The sequence below is a fragment of the Cynoglossus semilaevis genome, chromosome 8 (genome assembly GCF_000523025.1).
Source record: "Cynoglossus semilaevis isolate Cse_v1.0 chromosome 8, Cse_v1.0, whole genome shotgun sequence".
Taxonomy (NCBI): Eukaryota; Metazoa; Chordata; class Actinopteri; order Pleuronectiformes; family Cynoglossidae; genus Cynoglossus; species Cynoglossus semilaevis.
The window spans coordinates 3,875,969-3,896,416 of record NC_024314.1 but is presented as its reverse complement, the minus strand read 5'-3'; the positions used below and the strand labels follow the sequence as shown (position 1 = coordinate 3,896,416).

The window sequence follows — 20,448 nt, the reverse complement described above, 5'->3', positions numbered from 1 at the left end:
CTGGAGATGTACATCAGTTTGTGGTTTGTTTTTTGCTATATTTAATTTGCTAAATAAAAAAATGTTGAGACACACTTCAGACACTACACTGAGAAATAACAGGAATAACCTTGTAATATTAATGGGGAAAAGGTTAAGGTTATCTTAGGTCAGTGGGACATCTTATGTCTTATGTCTAAAAGTGTATGGTTTAAAAAATAAAAAGATACCGACTGTGACCAGAGACCATAACCCTCACTGAAATGTCAGACTTTGTTCTTACCTGGTCTCTGTCTCGTTCCCCAGCAGAGGTGATCCAAAACCTCCAACACTGCCTCCTTCTCCTCCAGGACCAGCCATCAGACAGAGCTGCTCTGAGGTGAGACCCAGCCCTTGTCCAGCACCACGAGCTTTAGGACTGTCCCCAAACACAGAGGAGGTCAGAGAGTCCCTCCTTAGACTCTGGCGGCCTGGAGAACCACGTCCAGGTAAGGTGCCTGCATATGAATCCCTCATGTCAGGAATCTTCTGAGGGGAGGAAGGTGGAGGCACCCGGAGCCCCATGGCCAACATGGAGGCAGCATAGGCGTCATTGTAGAGGGGTCCTCCAGGCCTGTAGAGGGCACCACTTTCCATCAGCTCCCCTTGTAAAGCGGCTGCTGAATAGGAAGTGAGTGTTCTCACTGATCCAGGTCCTGGAACGCCTCCTCCTCCTCCTCCTCCTCCACGGCGGTATAAGGAGCCATATGGGTCAGCTCTGGCCGGCAAAGGGGAGTGAGGACCTGCTGCAAGACTCAATCGACTTGTTTCTGGTCCCAGAGAGTAAGGGTCTGCATAAATCCCTCCGCCGCCACGGTCATCTCCTCTCAGCAGCACCATGCTCCTGGAACCCCCCACTTCATCATCGGGCTTCACATCCCTGCGCTCCAGGATGGCACTGGAGGAGGTGCAGAAGGGCGTGTGGTGGGGCTGGTGGAGCTGTGGCTGCTGGTGGGGAGAAGAGTGATGAGCCTGGGAATGCGGGTGGGGAAGGGAGTGAGTGTTGTGTGGTGGCCCGGCATACGAAGAAGGCCTGCCACTGCTGTAGAGGAGGCGGGCACGGGAAGGAGAGCCTTGAGGAGGTGAAGCCGAGGAGGACGAGTGCTGGGAAGACATGTGGGGGTTACTGAGGCGGCGGTTGGGTGGAGAGTCCTGGGGTGCATACACCATCTCTCTCTGTGTGTAGAAGAACATTAATGTACACAAGGGATGTAGGCGGGTAAGTCAAAAATAGATGTTGAGAATATATGTTTTGGCATAATTCGACTGATTTCAAAACTAAAACAGCCTTAACAGCTCTGACAAGGTGTTTTATTATTATTATTAGGTTGTTTGAATCACATTGAATCCTGGAATAATTATGAAAGATTTGGAACATGTTTTGATGCAACTCCAAGTGATTTGTTTTGTTATATTCCATAGTCTGGAATGGTTCAACTAAAGACTTTATTTTAAGGTTAAGAGATTGTTTTGGCCTATAATCTAGGCAGATTAACAGTTGACAGGTTTCAATGTCCATACTGTGTATAAAGAGGCATCAACCAAAGTGACAAATAAACAGAACAAGCTGAAGAATGTTCTAATGTGGTCATAGTTTTTCCTCACTCCCATTTGTTGTTCAATCTGACAGTGAAAGCACACTCCCCTGACATAGCTGCATCTCTGCCTCACCAAGGTGAGACTAAGTAAGTGTCATACATTACTCTTGAGTCCTGCTGTTAAGTGGAATTAAAATTGCAGCTCCACGTTGAGATGCCACAGTAATTCACAGATACTGGATGAAGACAGACAAAGACGGCTCTGAATTGTCTACTTAGGCTAATTTTCAGTAGCACTTGTGACAGTGTATTGACAGAACAAGGACAAAAGAATTATCTTTCTGCATCAATAACAAATGTCAGGGTGAAAAGTAAAACAAAGCCAAGCAGAAGGAAGAGAGCCAAAGCTTTACATCGAAGTGAAAACTGTGTCATGGAAGAATAATAGCCTCAGCATGGAACACAAAAGACGACAGTGCTATAATTGCTTATGACGCACAATGCTATCTCCTGGAGAAGATGCAAATTGTAAAACCAATATTTCCACATAATAACCCTTAGGCCTCTTACAACAACACCCTGCGGGTGGCCTGGCAGCAGACTAATGACTCCAGCGCCATCATCTTCCATCTTGTTTCTTAGCAACAACATCATATTGACACCATCTTTTTTACCGCAATGAAGGCACATGGGCAATTCATTCCCACCTGAAAGACCCCCTGAAGCCACAAGACCATCCCAAGGCACCTCTCAAATCTGACCAATCCTCTTGCTGCAGTGTGTCTGCCAATCAATCTCACCCTTAACCCTTTTCTGGCTGTGCTGGATGGACCTCAGTAATCCCGGTCATGCTATTGTAGGCTGCAATCAGGGAATAATCTAGGGCTTGCTGGCTTGGGCTCAATAAACTCACACACACACACACAGACCGTCACATAGATGTCCTAGTCACTCACCTTGGATGTGACAGAAACAGCCCACGTACCTGGGACACATAAAACTCAAGGTAAGCTGCTGATTTCATCAGACTGTAAAATGCCAGGGAGATTTTCAAAGCTGGAGGTGGAGACTGAGACCAAAACGAAGGGTTGCATTCATGCAAAGAGCCACAAACCCTGGGTGTCAACACTATTATTTATTCTAGTTGCTTATGCAGCATCTGCTGACAGCTTTTTCTGTCATTTTTATTAATTGTCTAAACGGTCAAACTCCCATTCAGTAAGTGCTTTCTCCTTTCTAAAAAAGACCAACATCACCGGCTGTTTTTTTTCCTCATCAGGTGTAGGCCGTCAACACCTTGCATCTTTTGAATGATGAATTGAGCTAAATCTGAGAGTGGCTCATCAATGAGGACAAGCCACCGAACAGAAAAGATGTTCACTTACAGGTGCTGGGTCTGAGATGGAGAAAACTGGAGAGCAGAATTCAAGGAATAAAGGAATGAATGCAATCATGCCTGTATTTTACTGCAGTCAAAATGAAGCCATGATTCTGAGGCTTTATTTACAGAGAAGAATCTCTTCTTTCTGTTTATTAGCTGTGAATATTAGCATAAAATAGCTCTCAGTTTGTCCTATCATCAGGAGTCACAATGGTTGTAATTTAACTTTAACATTATACAAGATGTATACCTTTCTGATGTCAGCCAACCTGAAATCAAACCCACAACCTTGTGCAAGGTAGGTGGCAATATTACCCCTAGGTCCCACTAGTCCACAGATGTTATCCTCAATGATCTCAGTAACCAAACGGTCACTTTTGGACACTTTTGATTGCACTCAATTCTTTTTCTGGTAACTGGAAATGGACCTGAAACTTTGAGGACTTAGACTACGCTTAACTCAAACATTTCTCTTGCAACTCAAATCCTGACCTAAATTATGGCCACTTGACTCAGACTTGACTTAAACTTGTTAACTCAAAGGTTTCTTTGCAGAGTTAATCAAACATTCTTAGGTGGTTCAGGGTCTGAGCTGAAACCTTGTATGACTTGAGTTAGGCTCATGTGTTTAACCAGGACATGCTGGTTGGTCAGTTCATTTGGTGTGAATAAAGGGGAAATAACCCTTAAAAAAAGTGAGAGTTACTAACACTGGAATCCAAGCAGACACTACACTGAGACAATCTCTCCATCTTTCACTAGGACAGCTCAGAGTTCTGAGGCTGTGACCGGTTCCTGGGCAGACTGTACTCACAGCCCATCAACTGAGAAGAGTGTTTATGTTAGTTTACAGTCTGCAGGCATGCTGCCCACTCAGCACCTGGGATGTGAAAGACTCCAGAGCTGGCCCTGGCCCAGATACTGCAGTGCTGGAGTACAGTCACATGACTCCCTCTCTGAACTCACTGAATATAAAGTTGTACGTAGACAGACTATTATGTAATGTTAACAAACAATGTTGGCATTGCATGGACACTCTGTATGTGTTTTGGAATGACGATAATAAATAATAGTTTGTCTGGCTGGGATGATGACATTAGTCTGTGCCACAAGGGTTTGGGCAATACTGTCAAGACAAAGTCAGAATTGAACCTTTTTACTTCCACCTTTTCTGCAATAGGGAGCAGAAACTTTAAATGAATTATTTCTGATATACTTCAAAAACATGTATATGAGTCTGAATTGACTAATCTGAAAATGTCATCTAATGTATTTAATGTTCTTTTTCAATTTGCTAGTCGGGATGATTTGAGAATAATCAGATTCTCAGATTCGGGGCTCTAACCCCAGACCCATTGTTATCATGCTTTGGGTTAGGCCTCTGACACTTTACTCCTCAGAATCAAACGTAAACTAATTTTTTTGAGATTTGCACTAGGATGGTGAACATTTTTCTTACCTACCTTTTAACACTTGCATTATAAAAAAGAATGTTGAGGAAACTCAAAAGAAACAAGGTTAAGAGCAGTTTGAATTGTAATCTAAAAAATGTGTGTTCTGTTGGAGAAGAATGACTCAGTTCACCTTCTCCTTTGTATATTTGCTTCTTGTAGAAAGAAAAAAATACCTTCATCCCACAACTTCATGGATGACTCATAATCCAGTGTCACACAGAGTGAAATGGTAATAAAGGAGAAGGTGACTGTGACTGATGCTGGGCCACTTCTCTCAGCATCACTTTACAGCTTTTGCACTGAGATAATTAACAGCTGAAGCAGAGGAACACTGAGTCATCTGTAAATATGATGTGTCTACATGAAGGAATGACATTTAACTGTTGATGAAAATGATGATTACTACACACGTGCACCTACCCTCAGGTCTCCATTAGCCAGATGTGGGCTGTGGTGTCCAGGGTAGGTGCCGTAGATGGGCTCCTTACAGTAGATCTTGATGATGCAGCGGTCCTGAACGTCTCGTGGGTCTTCCAGCTCGTAGAAGATATTACGGGTCTGGTCTTTAATCAGCAGAGCTGTGCTGGGAGACCTGAACATCAATAACCAACATGTACAACAAAACAAAGGTGACGAAGAGTCCGTGCTGTGACAGTTCAAGCAGCTGTTATCTGCCCATGATGTGCATTCATTCATTAAGAGGAGAAGAAAATGAAAAATCTTTAACTGGCTTGGAGGAGTGAGAGGAGGAACTCGAGGCAGACTAATATTAAACCCATAAGAAATGTAATATTCAGTAGGAATGGACTAAAGTACATCCTACGGACAACCACTACCACTACCCTCGTGGATGAGTGGTGGATGAGTTGCCCTGAATGTAACTATTTTTGTATTTTTTAAATTAGTTTTTCTGGACGTACTCTGCCCCCTGTTGGGACTGCAGTTACAGACATCTAAAGGCTAGGCTAGACATACACTACATACACTGTGATGGAGTAACATGTGTCACCTTGTGATTGACAGACAGAGTCAGCACCAATGAAGGGTAGACAGTACATGTCAACAGACAGATCAATAAACAACCAGCCTGATGGACAGCTGCCGTCTGTGGGGAAGACCTACCTGAGCATGGCCATGGTGAGTCTCTGGGGGAACATGTGCACGATGAGAGCCCTCAGTGTGTCCAGGCTGGTCAGCTCATGGGTCAGGTGGACCCTGCGGGTCTCCTCCCCGAGCTGGAGGAACAAGATCCCTGCAATTATGGATGAGGAGGAGCAGTGGGAGAGATCCACAGTAGGTGAAATGAGCGGGGGGCCGTGAAGTTGCATGAAAGTAGAGAAGGAAAATGTCATCTCTGGTAAACAAGTCACTGCCTGGCTGCCCTTAATTCAGTCCCAAAAAATCCGTGCACCACAGGTTTATAACTACGACTTCGTTGGTTTTAACAAATGTCATTGTACAGTGTATCTCACTTTATGATTGCAAAAATAATTTTCCAGGCCAAAAATACTTTGTACCTTAATGTGAACCCACATCAATCTGCCTCCAGTGTGCTGTGTGTGTCAAATCAAGTTCAGAGATGTACACATTTCACCACTGTGATAAATGGAGGTTTGTTTTGCAGCTTCATCTCAATGCCAGACAATGCATTGCACCTTATGTTCAAAACGATAAAACAATTCCCCATTGATAAAAAAACAACACAGTTTTAGGCTGGATTTCCAACTGTTGCATCATCTCCATTCACACTGGAGACATCGTCTTGCAGAGCAGACAGTTTTATCTGCTGTCAGAGACATTTATCTAAGCTGGCAGGTGGTTTAGTAAAATCATTTTCAACAATAAAATCTCTGTCTCCTTTTGTCTGACAAAATAAAATATACTGCAGCCCAAACTCAACTGTTAATTAACTTTGTGGGACGATAATATCAGACAGACCATAATACTGTACATCACAATAAAAAACTAAATATAGAACATGTGTGGCCCTCAATGAAGCTGTGAAATCAAAATTACAACTGCAGTTTATTAAGTAACTCCATGTCAAATTCCATGATACATATACTACTACAACACATTTTATTATTTTTTAAAGTTTTTTGCAAATATTCTAACGTGACAAAAGAGAAAAGTAAACTAAGGGGAAATGAGATGTTCTTTCTGGTGTTTTTGCAGAACTTCCCTGTAAATTGATTTTCAGTTTTTTACGTCAATCTCCAAGTATGACTATTATCAAACAAATAAACAAAACAGCCAAAAAATGACTAATTATAAACTATTGATCATCAAGTTCCCTTGTGCATGAGTGGTGTTTGGAACCCATTCTTTAACTATAATACAACTGGGCAGAATCTGGCAACACTGTGAGAAAAATATGCAATATCCAGGCTTTCTGTGCAAATTAACATAGATTATTGGAAAAATATAAATAAAAGTGATGTCTGTAAAAATAACTGACAAGGACACTGTGACACCTAATGACATATCCAAGGAAAATGCAACAAATATATCATTAGTGGAGTACTGAGTAGAAGAAAATTGAATTACACAAAACAAAATTAACTCTGAACAATGACAGGTAAAACTGATGAAAGCACTGTTGTTCTTTAAAACAGTCTTCAAATGCTCAAAATCCTACCATGGTAAAAATGGTGGGTGGACAAAAAAAATAATCTGTAAATGAGACAAGTGTGAGTGCATCGTTTGTTGAGACACTTTGAACCACACATTAGCCTCAGGGTTGCCCTGAATGGTGTCATAAGATACCACGAGTGGGACGATCAATGGACTTTTTCCTCCAAGAGCCAAGTGTTGCCCTAGAAACCAGACCAAACATGGGCTGATGTTGGTAATTCACTCTGAGAGATGTGACTGACCTCATCTCTTCCTCCCACTCAGACAGACGTATATCTGTTCCTCAGACAGGTCTGGTCCATCCAGGCTTCTCAGCAGTACAAATAAACAACAGGGCTGACAGTGATGTCAGGAGGCTTGGTTATATTCTGTGGTAGTAGTTCTATAAGAAGTTACAAAAATCATATCCACCCTGGCTACATACGTAGATCATATAAAGGCAAATGGGACATGGACAAGTGAAGCCCAGATATTAGACTGGCCACATTTTGCTGCATGTGTAAAACAGAAAAACAAAAAGGGGGGACATCATCATGGTATTTGGTTGGAGAGAGAATGTCTCTATTACTTCCCTGGCACATTTGTAATTTCAGATAAAATGATACTGCAGGCTTGTATTTATGCATATTTGATGTTGTGCTTGTTGATATCTATAACTGTGGTCTAACCTGGCGCCCTCAGCTTGGCCTGGCTGGACGAGCGGGCCAGTGGCAAGCTCTGACGAAGCCGGTTCATTCTGTTGAAGCCTATGGGAATATCTGAATCTGACATGGTTTCCAGATTTTCAGCAGATGCGAAGGATACCCTGTTGGCTTGGTCAGCGAGAGCCGGCTTTGTGGGGCTGAGTCGCGTCACACGTGGTGTTCGAGTCTGCAAGATACAAGATTAGGAGTTAGAAATGGGAGGAAAGCAGATAAAGCATGTACAAATAGAGATAGCAAGAATAAAGAGGATGTGGTGTTTACACTTTATTACTTTGGTGTTGACAGCAGAGCAAGCAAATAGTATATAATAGAAATTGGCCTTGGAAAATACACAAAATGAAAATAACAGAAGGAGGAAATAGGGCTTTTAGCACATAGCCTTGGAGACCGTAAACATATTTTTCTCAGACAAAGCAGCCATTATAACTTATTGTACCAGCAAAAGCACAACAGAAAAAAATATAAACTAAAGTAAGAGCACTTCAGTTAACAATGGTAGATAAACTGATACTGGCCATCTGCACTGGAAAAACACACACTAAAGGCCTTCAGTAATAATGATAAACCAAAAAGCATTACAGCCGAGAGTCAAAGAGTTTATTACACTGTGAATGTTTCTTTTTTTTTTTAAATGACAGCCCTCTTGAGACAGATCCACTTATTTCCGTCTTTGACACATATATTCTTATATAACACATTTTCATGTTATAAATTTTAATTGGACAGTTTTGATCTGGCCTCAACTATTTGGTAAGCAAACACTGCTGCTAGCTCCAATGACAACAACAGAGCTGAATCTCTATCTTCTGAAGGCTTAATGAAGATTACCACTGATATTTGATCTACTCAGTGTGGACCTCTGGGGAGCTCAGACTGGGAAAGACCTCTTATTATAGTTACGATGAGTAGCTGCTGCACCAGGTTGGATCTTAATGAATCCTTACTGACAGACATTTTCCAGCCCAAAGAATACAGTAATGAGCTCCCACAGCACTGTGTGAAGTCAGTTACCATTTACCTCAGGTGTCTGTGGACACTGTCTGGGCACTGTTTGAATTCCTCCAGTGTCCACCGGGCTGGGAGCATGCATGGAGCTCAGCCATGCATGTGTGTGTAAACATACACGGGGGAAACAGTGACACGTCACACGACATACAAACACTCAGGATAAAATGTAAGGCAGCCACACAAAACGTGGTTTGGGGCTTTGCTTTTTCCTCCATCAATAGTCCTTACAACAACAGCCAGCTGTGAGTGTGATGGATGACAGTATATGCAGTCGCCTCCCTTTCTATACATGTGGAGATTTATGGCGTCTCATCAGCACAAGCACTGCAAAACCCTCAACAGCACAAGACTCACACCAATGAGGCAGCGGTGGGATTTATAAAGTGTGTGCTTATTGAACTGTGAAGAAAAAGAAAATAGAGCGCAAAGTGTTCATGGAGCATCAAAAATGATCGTCTGAACTCATTCGCTCAGGAAACTGAGACAAAGAGACAGAAGAAATGAACAGAGAAGGACAAAATCGGAAATGAACTCAAAGAAAGATGAGGGAATTTACAGTATTCTCTTACTGTGGCAGCAGTAATTTCCTGTGGCTGCAGAGGAACTTTCCCTGTGGTTGGTGGTAAGAAGCCCTCCAGTCTGCAGTAATGGTCAATAAACCCAACAATATGGTTTCTGGGCGTACACCCTGCTCACCCACTACTCCCACCCTCCCCGCCCCCCATCCCTCCTCACAACCTAACAGAATTCATTTACAGGAGGAGCGATGCAGCTGTCATATCAGCTGCAGTGGCAGGAAACTGCTGCTGCTGCTGATGAAAATGGTTCTTACTGTGGACTATCAGTGATTCTGAAAATGTAATTCAACACAGTGAGGAATCTGTCGTACGGATTTGATTTGCAAATTAAACTGCCTGGTTAACTGACATCAATGACGGCTATAAAGATGACAACATGTGACAAGTGTCAGGTTTGAGACTGGAATTAATAAGTAATATAACAATGCTTAAAGAAAAATGACAGCTCTACCAAAAAAATCGCTAGAACTAAAAGGGAAGTACATCCTCTAATAGACATTCTGGTTCATAAGAAAGTTTACATTGTCACCAATAAGAGGATGTGCTGTCTGCTCTGGAGAAGGAATGAATAAGAGGGAATAATTTTTGTTACATTTCACATCAACAAGTTTATCTTTCTGCTTCTGTTAAGGTCAATAACTGAACAGAACCGAATGCACAGTGATTGAAACCAGACAAAACGTACATTGACATTTTTCGGCATGAATACAAATGAAATGAAAGTGACCCCCAGAGACTGAATTCAGTCTAAATTCTTTTTTTGTGCAGCTAGAAGAAGGAAAAGATGGATTTTATTCTCTGAACCTTAACTGGAGTCCAACCAATAATCATCACGAAAATTCAAACGCAAAAATCACAGAAAACGTTGAAAACCAACATAGCTTTGAACAAACGTGTACTGTTTACTTGTAACATGGTGTAAAATGTCATTTAATTTCAGGATGCTCACACATTTCACACAATTGCCAACTATGCTGACACTAACAAGATGCCACTCTGCTGACTGTACTGCATCACGTCCCTGTTTGACTCCAGCATCTCAAGTGTGTTAAGTGCAGCAAAGTGCACTCTCACGCACTACATAATGGGCGACACCAAGGTCTCTCCAGTGCAACTGCAGCTGTTGCAAAGTGAGCAGAAAACATCAGTGTCCACTGAAATTGAAAGTCCTGCCAAAAACACAACTTTAGAAAATCATAATAATGGAAGACCAAGTCTAGGAAAACAGCACATTTTAGTATTGTTGCAATTACATAATTTTAATTTGCAGTGACTTCAAAAGTGAAATCTTAAAGTGAAGCCCTAAACCATCTAACAGGCATTATATCCCATACAACACCGGCCTGTCTCTTTACCTACAGCCACTGTGATCAGTGTATTCCATCTTAACAGACCTGCTGCTGCACTGACCACACAACAACGCTGCCAGTCTATTCTTTAAATGGGTAATTACGATAATAATGACTCTATTAGTTTTAACCCATTAATGTTGTACAGCTGCTGACATCTGGCTGAGCTTCATGACTGAGTGGTGACCAGTGAAGCGTGGACATATTATGTGCAGGGTCGATGACTATGAAATGAAGAGTGGAGTTTTAATAAAGTACAATATTGGTCTAATGAATTAGTCTGGTAAATTGAAACATACCACAACTGATTTTAGGGTTCCTAGGTTGTGAAGTGCCTCTATCAGGCTGCCATTAGCAACATCCACAGACAATCTGTAAATTATAATCACCTCTCAGCTCACTGAGAATAATCTCGACAAACAAAGCAACAGTACATATTTCTGTACCACAATAATAGATTTAAAAAAAGTTTAAGGGCATCATAAAGAATGTGGAGACAGAGACATGTGCTTGTTTTTCTGAAGAGAACACCACGTTTTAGTAGCTGTTGTTTATAATGGATTAGACAAGTGGATGGACACGTTAAAATATATTTCACATAAATTAAACACATAAATTAAACACATAATTATATGTGTTTAATTGGCTGCTACCTTGGACAGTTCCCTGTTGCAAAGAGGATTTTGAATTTACCTGCAACTTTCTTGTTAAACGTACGTTCTATTAAAGAAGACAACAGGGATTTAGACTTTGAACACGAATAGAAATATAACATTTTTGACTACGGCAGAACAAGTGTGACACAACAACAAAACAGTTCCCAGTTTCACACTGTGAACACACACAGGCAGCTCTGACAGTGACAAAACAATCAGGACACATCAAGACAATGTCACTGTGAACCAGCTTTCAACTCCAGAACTGTCCTACCACACGGTGCCTATCAGTGAAGCTGTAAACACTTACCTCAACTCCACGCATCTCCAGAAGAATCGTCCAACTGTCTTCACTCATGATGTGAGACCCTGTGTCTGTCCTGTTTGTTTAACTGAACCCAAGACTACACTGTTCCACTTCCACCAATAGGGCCATGAGACCAAAACTTTCCCATCAGTGAATAGCGGACACACAGCTGCCACAGCTGCAGTCTCAGACATTACATGGACATTAAGACCACAGACCATGTCATTTTTCTGCAGTGACTACTATAATCCCCATTTACAGTACAGTTAGAACACTTCCTGAAATGTAAAAAAAAAGTAGCATGTTAGTACTTAAGGTAACTTCCTTCATGTTCTGTTTCACAGGAATAATGGCAAATTAATTGTACGTTTAAAATCTAAATGCTAATAGTTGAAAAAAATGTGTTTTGATACAAAAAAGGAGAAATCTCTTTTTGATGACAGAAGCTGCAGCAGAATAATAATATTGAGATTTTAAATTTGATCACATTTTTAGGTAGTACTGCAGGTTTTCTGGGAATCATTACCACCAGTCTCATCACATTCTGCCTCTACAGTCCAGTAAACTACATGTGAATGGGACATCTACAGTTCAGAGCGAACTGAAAGAGGCAGTGACACACTGTCCATGGAGGGAGAGTCAGGTGGGACGGGCCAGAACACTCATTCAGCTGCCGTCTTGTTTCATTTCCCACAGAGCCACTTCCCTGGAGCAGCTGGGAGGGTTAATTGCCTTGCTTAAGGGCACTAGTTTTTAAGTGGGCAGAGAAACCCCCTTAGCCTCTTCCTTGCTCAGATATTCCCCACTGAACTGATGAGTCAGAGATGGAGGAGTTTCCAACAGAGGGTCTGTACACTTGTACAGTGACTGTAGTGTGAATTTGACCTTGATGCTGGCAGACTGGATGTGTGTTGGTTTATGTGGATGTGTGTGTGGGATCTGTCTGGTCTCCTGATTGTAAAATCAACATTAAAGTGGGCCTCTGCAGCTCTGACTTGCTGAGACCACAGAGTGGACATGTCCCTCCTCTGGTCCCTGTGTAACATCAGATATATAACCCACAGTGAAGGATAATTGTCTCGCACATAAAACCCTGTCCTGTTATTGCTTTCCACCAAAGTTGTGTGGTATTAATGTGCAGCCTGCCAAGCAAACATCACAGTCTTGGACAGATGGCAACAAAGTGTCAATAAGTAATTCTGGCCACGTGCCGCGGTGCAGTGTTAGTGGAGGGTTTTCAGGGTTGGGGAGGGAGCGATGGGTTGGCACTGCAGCATCACCAGTGGCAGCAGAAGCTTCCTAAGCCCTTTAGCGGTGGAAAATACTCCAGCTTTATTTGGAGTCAGACCAGGGAGTAGTGATTTACTGCAAAGCATCATATCAACAGCCAGACAGCGGGAGAGGAACAAAAGCAGTCGTCTGAACTGTGTTGGCCATGAGCTGGCTCACTGGGACAAATATGGCTTGGTGAGTCTGGGGATGAGACAATGTGAAGAAACCACACGAGTCACATTCTCTTTACAACACACGTGAGGATTAGACAAGGGATGTTTAAACCTCACAGCCTCCATGAATGACGAAAGTCGTTTTTTCTATAAAGAGACAAGAAGAAAATGTGCTTGTGGAAAAACACACTAAGTGAAGACAAAATGTGTTGGCTCAGTTAGAAACTAGTCTATTTGTGTCAACATCATTTCTCTAACAAATTAAACAACTACTGAACAGATAAAACAGGGACTGCCAATTCACTATACTGAATGAAACTGTCATTTATGATAAACACTGCCTTCATGAGTGTGCTAGTATAGTCAGTAGGTTGGCCATGACAATGTCATTTAAAAAAGACTGGCTAAAAAATAATGAGTACTGTCAAATGTTAACAGCAAATTGGTTTCAGTCAAATATTTCATAAACTGCTAGGACTTTCATTTCTTCATTTCACTGAGCAAATAGTAACTAGTTTTTTCTTATTTTCTAGTATTTCCTTTTTTTGCAGTGTACATATCTCTGCAGAAAAGCCTTTACTACACTGACATACCATAACAATAAATAAGGCTGTATAGTGTGTAGAATGATTTGAGCCTGTCTGCCTGCTGCTGTGCTGCCAAGAATAAACAAACTCTGCACACCAAGAACTAAACACTCATTTCAGCACCTGTTCTCAGACTCGACAGTAACAGTCTCCAGATTAGTCAAAGCATTGGTCCCCAGATCAAAAGAACTGGTTAAAAACACAGGTAAACTATTCCATCAGCTGCATTCCCTTCAGAACCAAGATGGCCGATCAACAATGGTAACTCCCTCTGAAGCTGCCCCTGCTCCTCCCTGTCCTTGTCTAAACCCACTGTGGAGTGCAGTACATTCCTCTAAATTCAGCACTAAGGTGAAAATGGAGGGAAGACAGAAGACAGTGATTACTTTGTCCACTTCAGACCAAAGGATGAGAACCCAGGAGAGGTTAAATGGAGAACCGATATTTGTATAAGTGAAGCTGGGAGCTCTGAAGGAGGAGGAGATTATGCAGCACTCTGCTCTATTACAATTTTGACATTCTGCGTGGCAGCAGCACTGACAACTGTGTGTGTGTGTGTGTGTGTGCGCAATATTCATATTTTTGGTGCATTTGCATTAAAATGGTTGTGTGCACGAGCAGCTACTGTAACACACTTGTGTGTTGATCGTGGGACTTTCATTTGTGCTCATGTTTGCATTTAGTGAGCTGGCAAACAATAAAGTGGACCAGTTATGACACACACACACACACACACACACATTGCTGCAGGGCCTTCTGTTGCATCAGAAGGAGAAGAGGGGGTGAGGTAAGACTCCTCAAAATGGTGAGAAGGGGGAAGAAAAGAGGGGAGGATAACCAATCATGTATAAGCAGGAGACTGGCAACGAAGGGCGACTGCAAAAAAAAGCACCGCGTGTGTGTTCGTCACCAGCCAAACAGATGAGAGGAGTGAGAGAAGAGAAGAATGTGCCAGAAATTTACATATAATGTTAAAAAAATGTTTTGTATATAAAGCTAATGCCAAAAGAATTTTATTTAATACATTTTATTGGACTGTAATTCAATTGAAATTTCATAAAGGTATAATTAGATCACACTGAAGAGGCGTATAACTTGATAAATATGATATTTGACAGAAGGATTAAACAAAGATATTTCATCAATTCTTTTACAGAATATGAGGAAAATCACCACATCAGTTTCCTTTAAGGTTGGAAAATGCAAACACGCAAATGCGAAATGTAAAGGAAATGAGAAAATATCACATAAATTATTATTATTACTATTATAATTATTAAATAAACTCCTATTTTGTTGTTTTTACCAGTCATTTCATACTTGTGGTACATGGCATTCACTGCCTAACACAGCCGACCTGTTAAACCCCTTCAAATCCTGAAGCAGCAGCTTCTCCATTGTTCCAATTGAGAAAATCCTCAGCCACTCAGGAGATCCACTGTATCAGCAGTTGGTACATGAGGAGCCTCTCAGAATACCAAGTAATTGTATGGTAAATGCTGTTAGCTGCAGTTAGTGCTTAGGCTAGCATATGCACAACAGGACAATCTCCCACAGGCTGTGTAGGTGTGAGGGTCAAAAGGGTCTGAACACTTAGAGTATAATGTATTCAAGTCTGCGCTGGAACTAATAATGCATTATAGTCTTCCACTGAGGAAACACCGTCAGGAGCGTTTAGGATCAATTGTATAACCGGACCAGTTGTTTTGATGCCTAATTGTGGTTGGTTCATCCAAATAACCAAAGACTAACAGACTGTTTTGGGGTGTTTTCGTTTAATATGGCATTTTATGTTGTGGATAAATATGTGTTTTATTTGTGCAGGATTTAGGATTGTTGTTACGGCTGCAGTGCAATGCCAGGAGGACAGTTTGATTTTCCAATGACAAATACTTTATATTAGTAGCCTAACATACTGTCTGCTATTGGTAAAAGAAAAAAAATGGTCCAATAAAAGGTGGAAAAACAGAAAATCATCAATGACAGTCATTAAGATTGTTTACAAGAATTAAAAAAAACCCCAGACCTTTATATCTTAAGACACAAACTCTGAGGCTCATTAATCCACAGACAAACAACCACTGCAAAACAAACACAGCTCTATTCCTGTTAATTGCTGCAAAGGCAATTCCTCCTTCAATAAACCACACTGCAGCTTTGACCTGAACGACCCAGTCTGTTTGTTTTCTTGAGAATAATTATCTCACAGTCAAATTTAAATGACAACGTTCTCGTATAATGTAACCCTAGGAGAAAGCACTCCAGACCAAGGTGAAGCTGAAGGCTGCAGTTTGTCTTTGCATTACTATTTTCACACCGCTGGGGTCGGATTCCTTGTCATGGAAACAGGAAACAACCGAACGTGACGCAGACTCAACCGCAGACTGAGCAGAGCAATAAGAAAATAATCTTAAAGTGACCGACTACCACTAATGGCTCCATCTTCATGTTAGCATCTTCATGTTTTACATTAGACATTGTTCTTAGGAGAGTAACACACCTTTATATGATCTAGATCTGTGCAAACAACAGGTTGTGTTGAATCTGCCATCAGTCAGAATATCTCATTCTATTCCTATAAGATATATTCTTAAGATCCTTAGTAGAGCATCCAGAAAAAAACAACAAATATATATATATATATATATACGTGTATATATATATATGTGTGTGTGTATATATATACAGTATATGCTAGAGTCAGCATGGTTATGGTTATCATGCTAGTAATGACTATTTCAAGGGCACAAGTGTGCCATAATTAACCATAATCTTTAATTTAATGTTGACAAATATTTAACTGGACACCCAGAAAATTGACAATGTATGTCAACTGTACTACAAAAACAGTTATATTTGCGTTTTATTTCTATGTAGGTTTTTATGCACAAGAAAAATTAGTTTGGCACATTTTATGGATGCATCTACAAAAAATGTGTTAAAAGCTTTTTTAAGATTTTAATGTTAATTATGATTTTAAACAACATTTAAGTATATAGTAATATTATAATGCTGGACAGCTGCTTATTGTTTTTTAACCTTGTCCAATGGAAAGTAAGACAACAGAATGCTCTTTGAAAGCTGTAGGTTGCAAAAGCCAAACTATGGCATCATGTATAATTTATAGTCAGGGAGTGTCTCCTCCCTGCCAGCATTCAATCAGTATCCATTTCTCATCAGGCGCTGTGTTAAGCTGCCAAGAAAGACATGCAAAGGCAAGAGAGGGAGTTCAACAACAGCGTGTGACCAACAGTCGATGCAACAGCAGAGGCAAGTGGACATGCAAAGGTGCAACAGAAAGTTTTCCCTTCATAGACACATCCACACAGAGGATTTCACAAACACACTATTGACACTGACCTTGAAGCTCCAGTAGTTTGGCTGTTGCTAAAGGAGTGCAGGGTAAGGAGGAAGGACAGGTGGGGAGGAGGGTGAGACAAATAGCAAAAGAGAGGGAAGAGGAACAGGGAGGAGGGGAGACAGAGAGGATGCAGTTTAGTCAGAGACATTTTCTCATACGTTGTGCTGCAAAGAAAACATCAAACACAAGAGTGGTGACAGGAAAACAGTAAGTCCGAGAGAAAAAAACATTTGTCATTCAGTAGAAAAGTAGACAAAATGGGACATAAATGTCCGGGAGAGTAACTTTTAGAGGTCTGTAGGAATAAATCAAGTTCTTTATCACAGGGAGAAGGTCAGAGACATTCTGCTCAACAATTAGGGATTTTTTTAATGTAAAATATGTGCTGTGGCCCAAAGAAGAGCACTTTAAAAACTATAGGTATACTATTACTATTGTGTAGTTTTAAATTAACCAATTAGTATTGAAAGTAAATATAGTCAAGGCCTAAACCAGACAAACACAGACACAAACACAAATGATGGGCCAGCAATAGTTCCAAAATGACACTGCTGCCCCCCGGGCTGGACCTCAGCCGTGCCTACTCCAGGGTGTTCAGATTTATCCTTCCTTCTTGTTGTCCTTAACTTACAGTGTGGAGTTTATGTGAGTGACACCACCAGAGTGTGACTCATAAAATTCAACAGTTCTAATGGTACATTAGTTTTATGGAAGTGGCTTTAAAATGTCCCTACCTCTTTGTCTGGAAATGTCCAAAAAGTGTGAGGTTTTGCTTAGAGAGAACAAACAGAGACGTCAGGCTGGTGAAAAGATGACAGGCCAATTGTCTGCTCTTCACTGCTGTTATTAAAGACATTAAGTGCAGCTAATTGCTTTTTTGCAATTAATCAAACATTTTCAGTGACTTCAATGTTGATGTAGTGCAGAGGTCTTCAACCTGCGGTCTATAGACTGACTAATGTCCACAACTACAAGGGGGTAGTGTGAAATGTGGTTGATTTGACAATTGATTCCAATGCATTTTTTGCAGTCTACCAGTCACCCTACACTGTAAGGTCATGGGGTCAGCTGGAGCAAATCAAAGCTGTAATTGAATAAGGGATAGGTACAGACTAGACAGTTTGCGGGCATGTTTTTGAACTGTGGGAAGAAACGCAGCATCTGGAGAAAACCCACGCACAAACATAAGGCCAGGGATCGAACCAGTAAACCCGATCTTTTTGTTGTAAGAGTGTAACAACATATCCACATCCCTTTGTGATAAGGTTTAAAATCATCAGTTTCAGCTGAAGAAATGTATAATGCAGTTGATGTTTCCTCTCCTATTTCAACACTACATGCTATCACTCTGTCATCATTTATAGCCCATCATCAGATGTGGCCTCCACTCATGCTGGTGTCTGCAGCTGTCATTAGACAAGAACTGACAATCAATATAATCACATGAACTGACTCACATACATTTTGTTGCACCTTAAGCCTCGTTTTTCTAACCATGTTACTGTATGAACCCAGAGTCTGCCCATGTCACAACAAACAATTTGCAGCTATTTCAGAGGGAGTATTTTTGACTGCAGCCATCGCTGATTTCATTAAAAATGACTTTTAACTTTAGGTCAGGGAAACTTCAGAACTGAGAGCTCCACTGTGTGTTGTGACTGTCTGCTATGTCATAATTATATTCATAATCAAAGTAGGGTGTAGGTGGATTTGAATTCAAGCACGTTCTCGGAGCTGCATGGGTATGCTCACTTTCCTTGCTGCTAGCACCTGATATCAGAGAGTTTTAAATTCAATGGGGTTTTTGTAAAAAGAAGAATAGAGGGAAAGGAGGACAGAAGAAACGGGACTTCAGGGAAGTAGGAGAGCAAAACCTGAAAAGGCCCGGGGGATGTGGTGACCTATATTTCAGAGCTCTGTGTGGCTTTTAGATCAGTTCTCTGAGCCCACTGACCAGAGCTGGACAATTACTGCTGGTGTGACTGCATTGCAAATGATGCACTCTTACGCAATCTGACTCTGAAATAGCAAGGAGATGGAATTACCGTAATTCTCTGTGGCTAAGAGTCGACAAAACGCCCAAACAGGACAGAACAGCATCATGCAGTGCTGTAGTTATGGAAGCTGAGCTTCTATTACACAAATGCCATATATAAGTTAGGGCCAGCGCTTTAGAATATTCATTTTGACTATTTATTTATAGACAGATTTTGAAAAAATGCAACCAGTTAATAGGACAAGGATCAGTTTTTTGGTGATTGCTCAACACAGAATTTGAATGGGCAACTCTCTGATCACAAGCCTGTTTCTTGAACTGCTGGGCAATGGGCACTTGGACACGTATACCTAATGAAGTGGCCAATATTTATTGCCTAAATAGTTTGCAAATAATATAAAAAATGATTTACTGGTTTTGTGTGCTGGTAAGATAACAGGTAAGATAAGGTAATTCCCAGTACAATTAAAGATTCTTTCATTTTACTTTTTTTTTAAACTGTATGGTAGTTATTATTATTTGATTGGAAATTTTAGCTAAGTAATAACCCTTTGAAGCCATAAAACCTGGTAAAAATCTGGTTCCCTTTCTGCTCTCTTATTGCACATTAAACCTTAACACTACTATTTTCTGGGACTGTTTACTTCTCAGTTCCCTAATATTTCTGTTTCTGGGACCTTCAACAGCACAGACACAGTCAGCGCTCCAAGTCTGTACACAACTTCTTGAGGCTTCACATAAAATCTTTAACTACAAAAAGACATTCAACACCAAAACACCACAATCCAGGTATCATTTCACAGATACTACGCCAGTGTGGAAAGAACTGCAGGGCGTGAAGCTATGCCTACAGTATAGAAGATCAAAAATAACTGGCCATGAAGTAAAGGTATGAATGAATTGTGTCCTGATGCTCTCACACACAGCAGTCAACACTTCCAGAACTTTTTTTTCTTTGACCAGTCTATAAAACTTATGGCCACATCCAGATTTGCAGTTTAATTTAATTTAATGGAGATCAGACTTTTACCAAAAGAGGTTCTCATCTGTGAGATACAGCCATACAGAGAGGGATGTCAGGGTTTTTTCTTTTTTTATCCATTCAACAAGGAAGTGTAAGTTGACTAAAGGTCACCGGGCAATTTTCAGCCCAATTATTTCCTTACTTACATTTCACTCCATTCCCACTCTGGACTGCAAGAATGCACAGTCTACATTTGTGCGTGACCTTAGACTTGAATTTAACTAGACCAGGGGTGCCCAATAAGTAGATCGGGATCTACCAGTAGATCTCAAAGGGAGTGCTGGTAGATCCTGAGCAATTACATTTAAAGAAACAAAAATAAATAAATACATAAATAATGAGAGATTTAATTCTATTTTAAGATGCTAATCACTAAGGCTAAAGTAAGGGCCATAGAAGTATTGAGTC

The 20,448-nt window shown here is 40.9% G+C and overlaps 1 protein-coding gene across 10 annotated transcripts in view; it reads right to left on the bottom strand.

The window, feature by feature from the left end:
* Positions 1-20,448, bottom strand: part of LOC103381632 (SRC kinase signaling inhibitor 1) — a 73,821-nt gene that overhangs the window by 17,525 nt on the left and 35,848 nt on the right. For 9 of the 10 annotated variants that reach the window (XM_025057577.1, XM_025057576.1, XM_025057579.1 and 6 more), the window contains 5 exons: positions 17,020-17,046; positions 7,694-7,895; positions 5,514-5,643; positions 4,812-4,983; positions 263-1,194 (listed from right to left, as the gene is read on the bottom strand). In XM_025057577.1, the coding sequence (XP_024913345.1) occupies positions 263-1,194; positions 4,812-4,983; positions 5,514-5,643; positions 7,694-7,895; positions 17,020-17,046 (1,463 nt within the window). The remainder of the gene's footprint in view (positions 1-262; positions 1,195-4,811; positions 4,984-5,513; positions 5,644-7,693; positions 7,896-17,019; positions 17,047-20,448) is intronic. The other variant, XM_025057582.1, reaches the window with a different exon arrangement.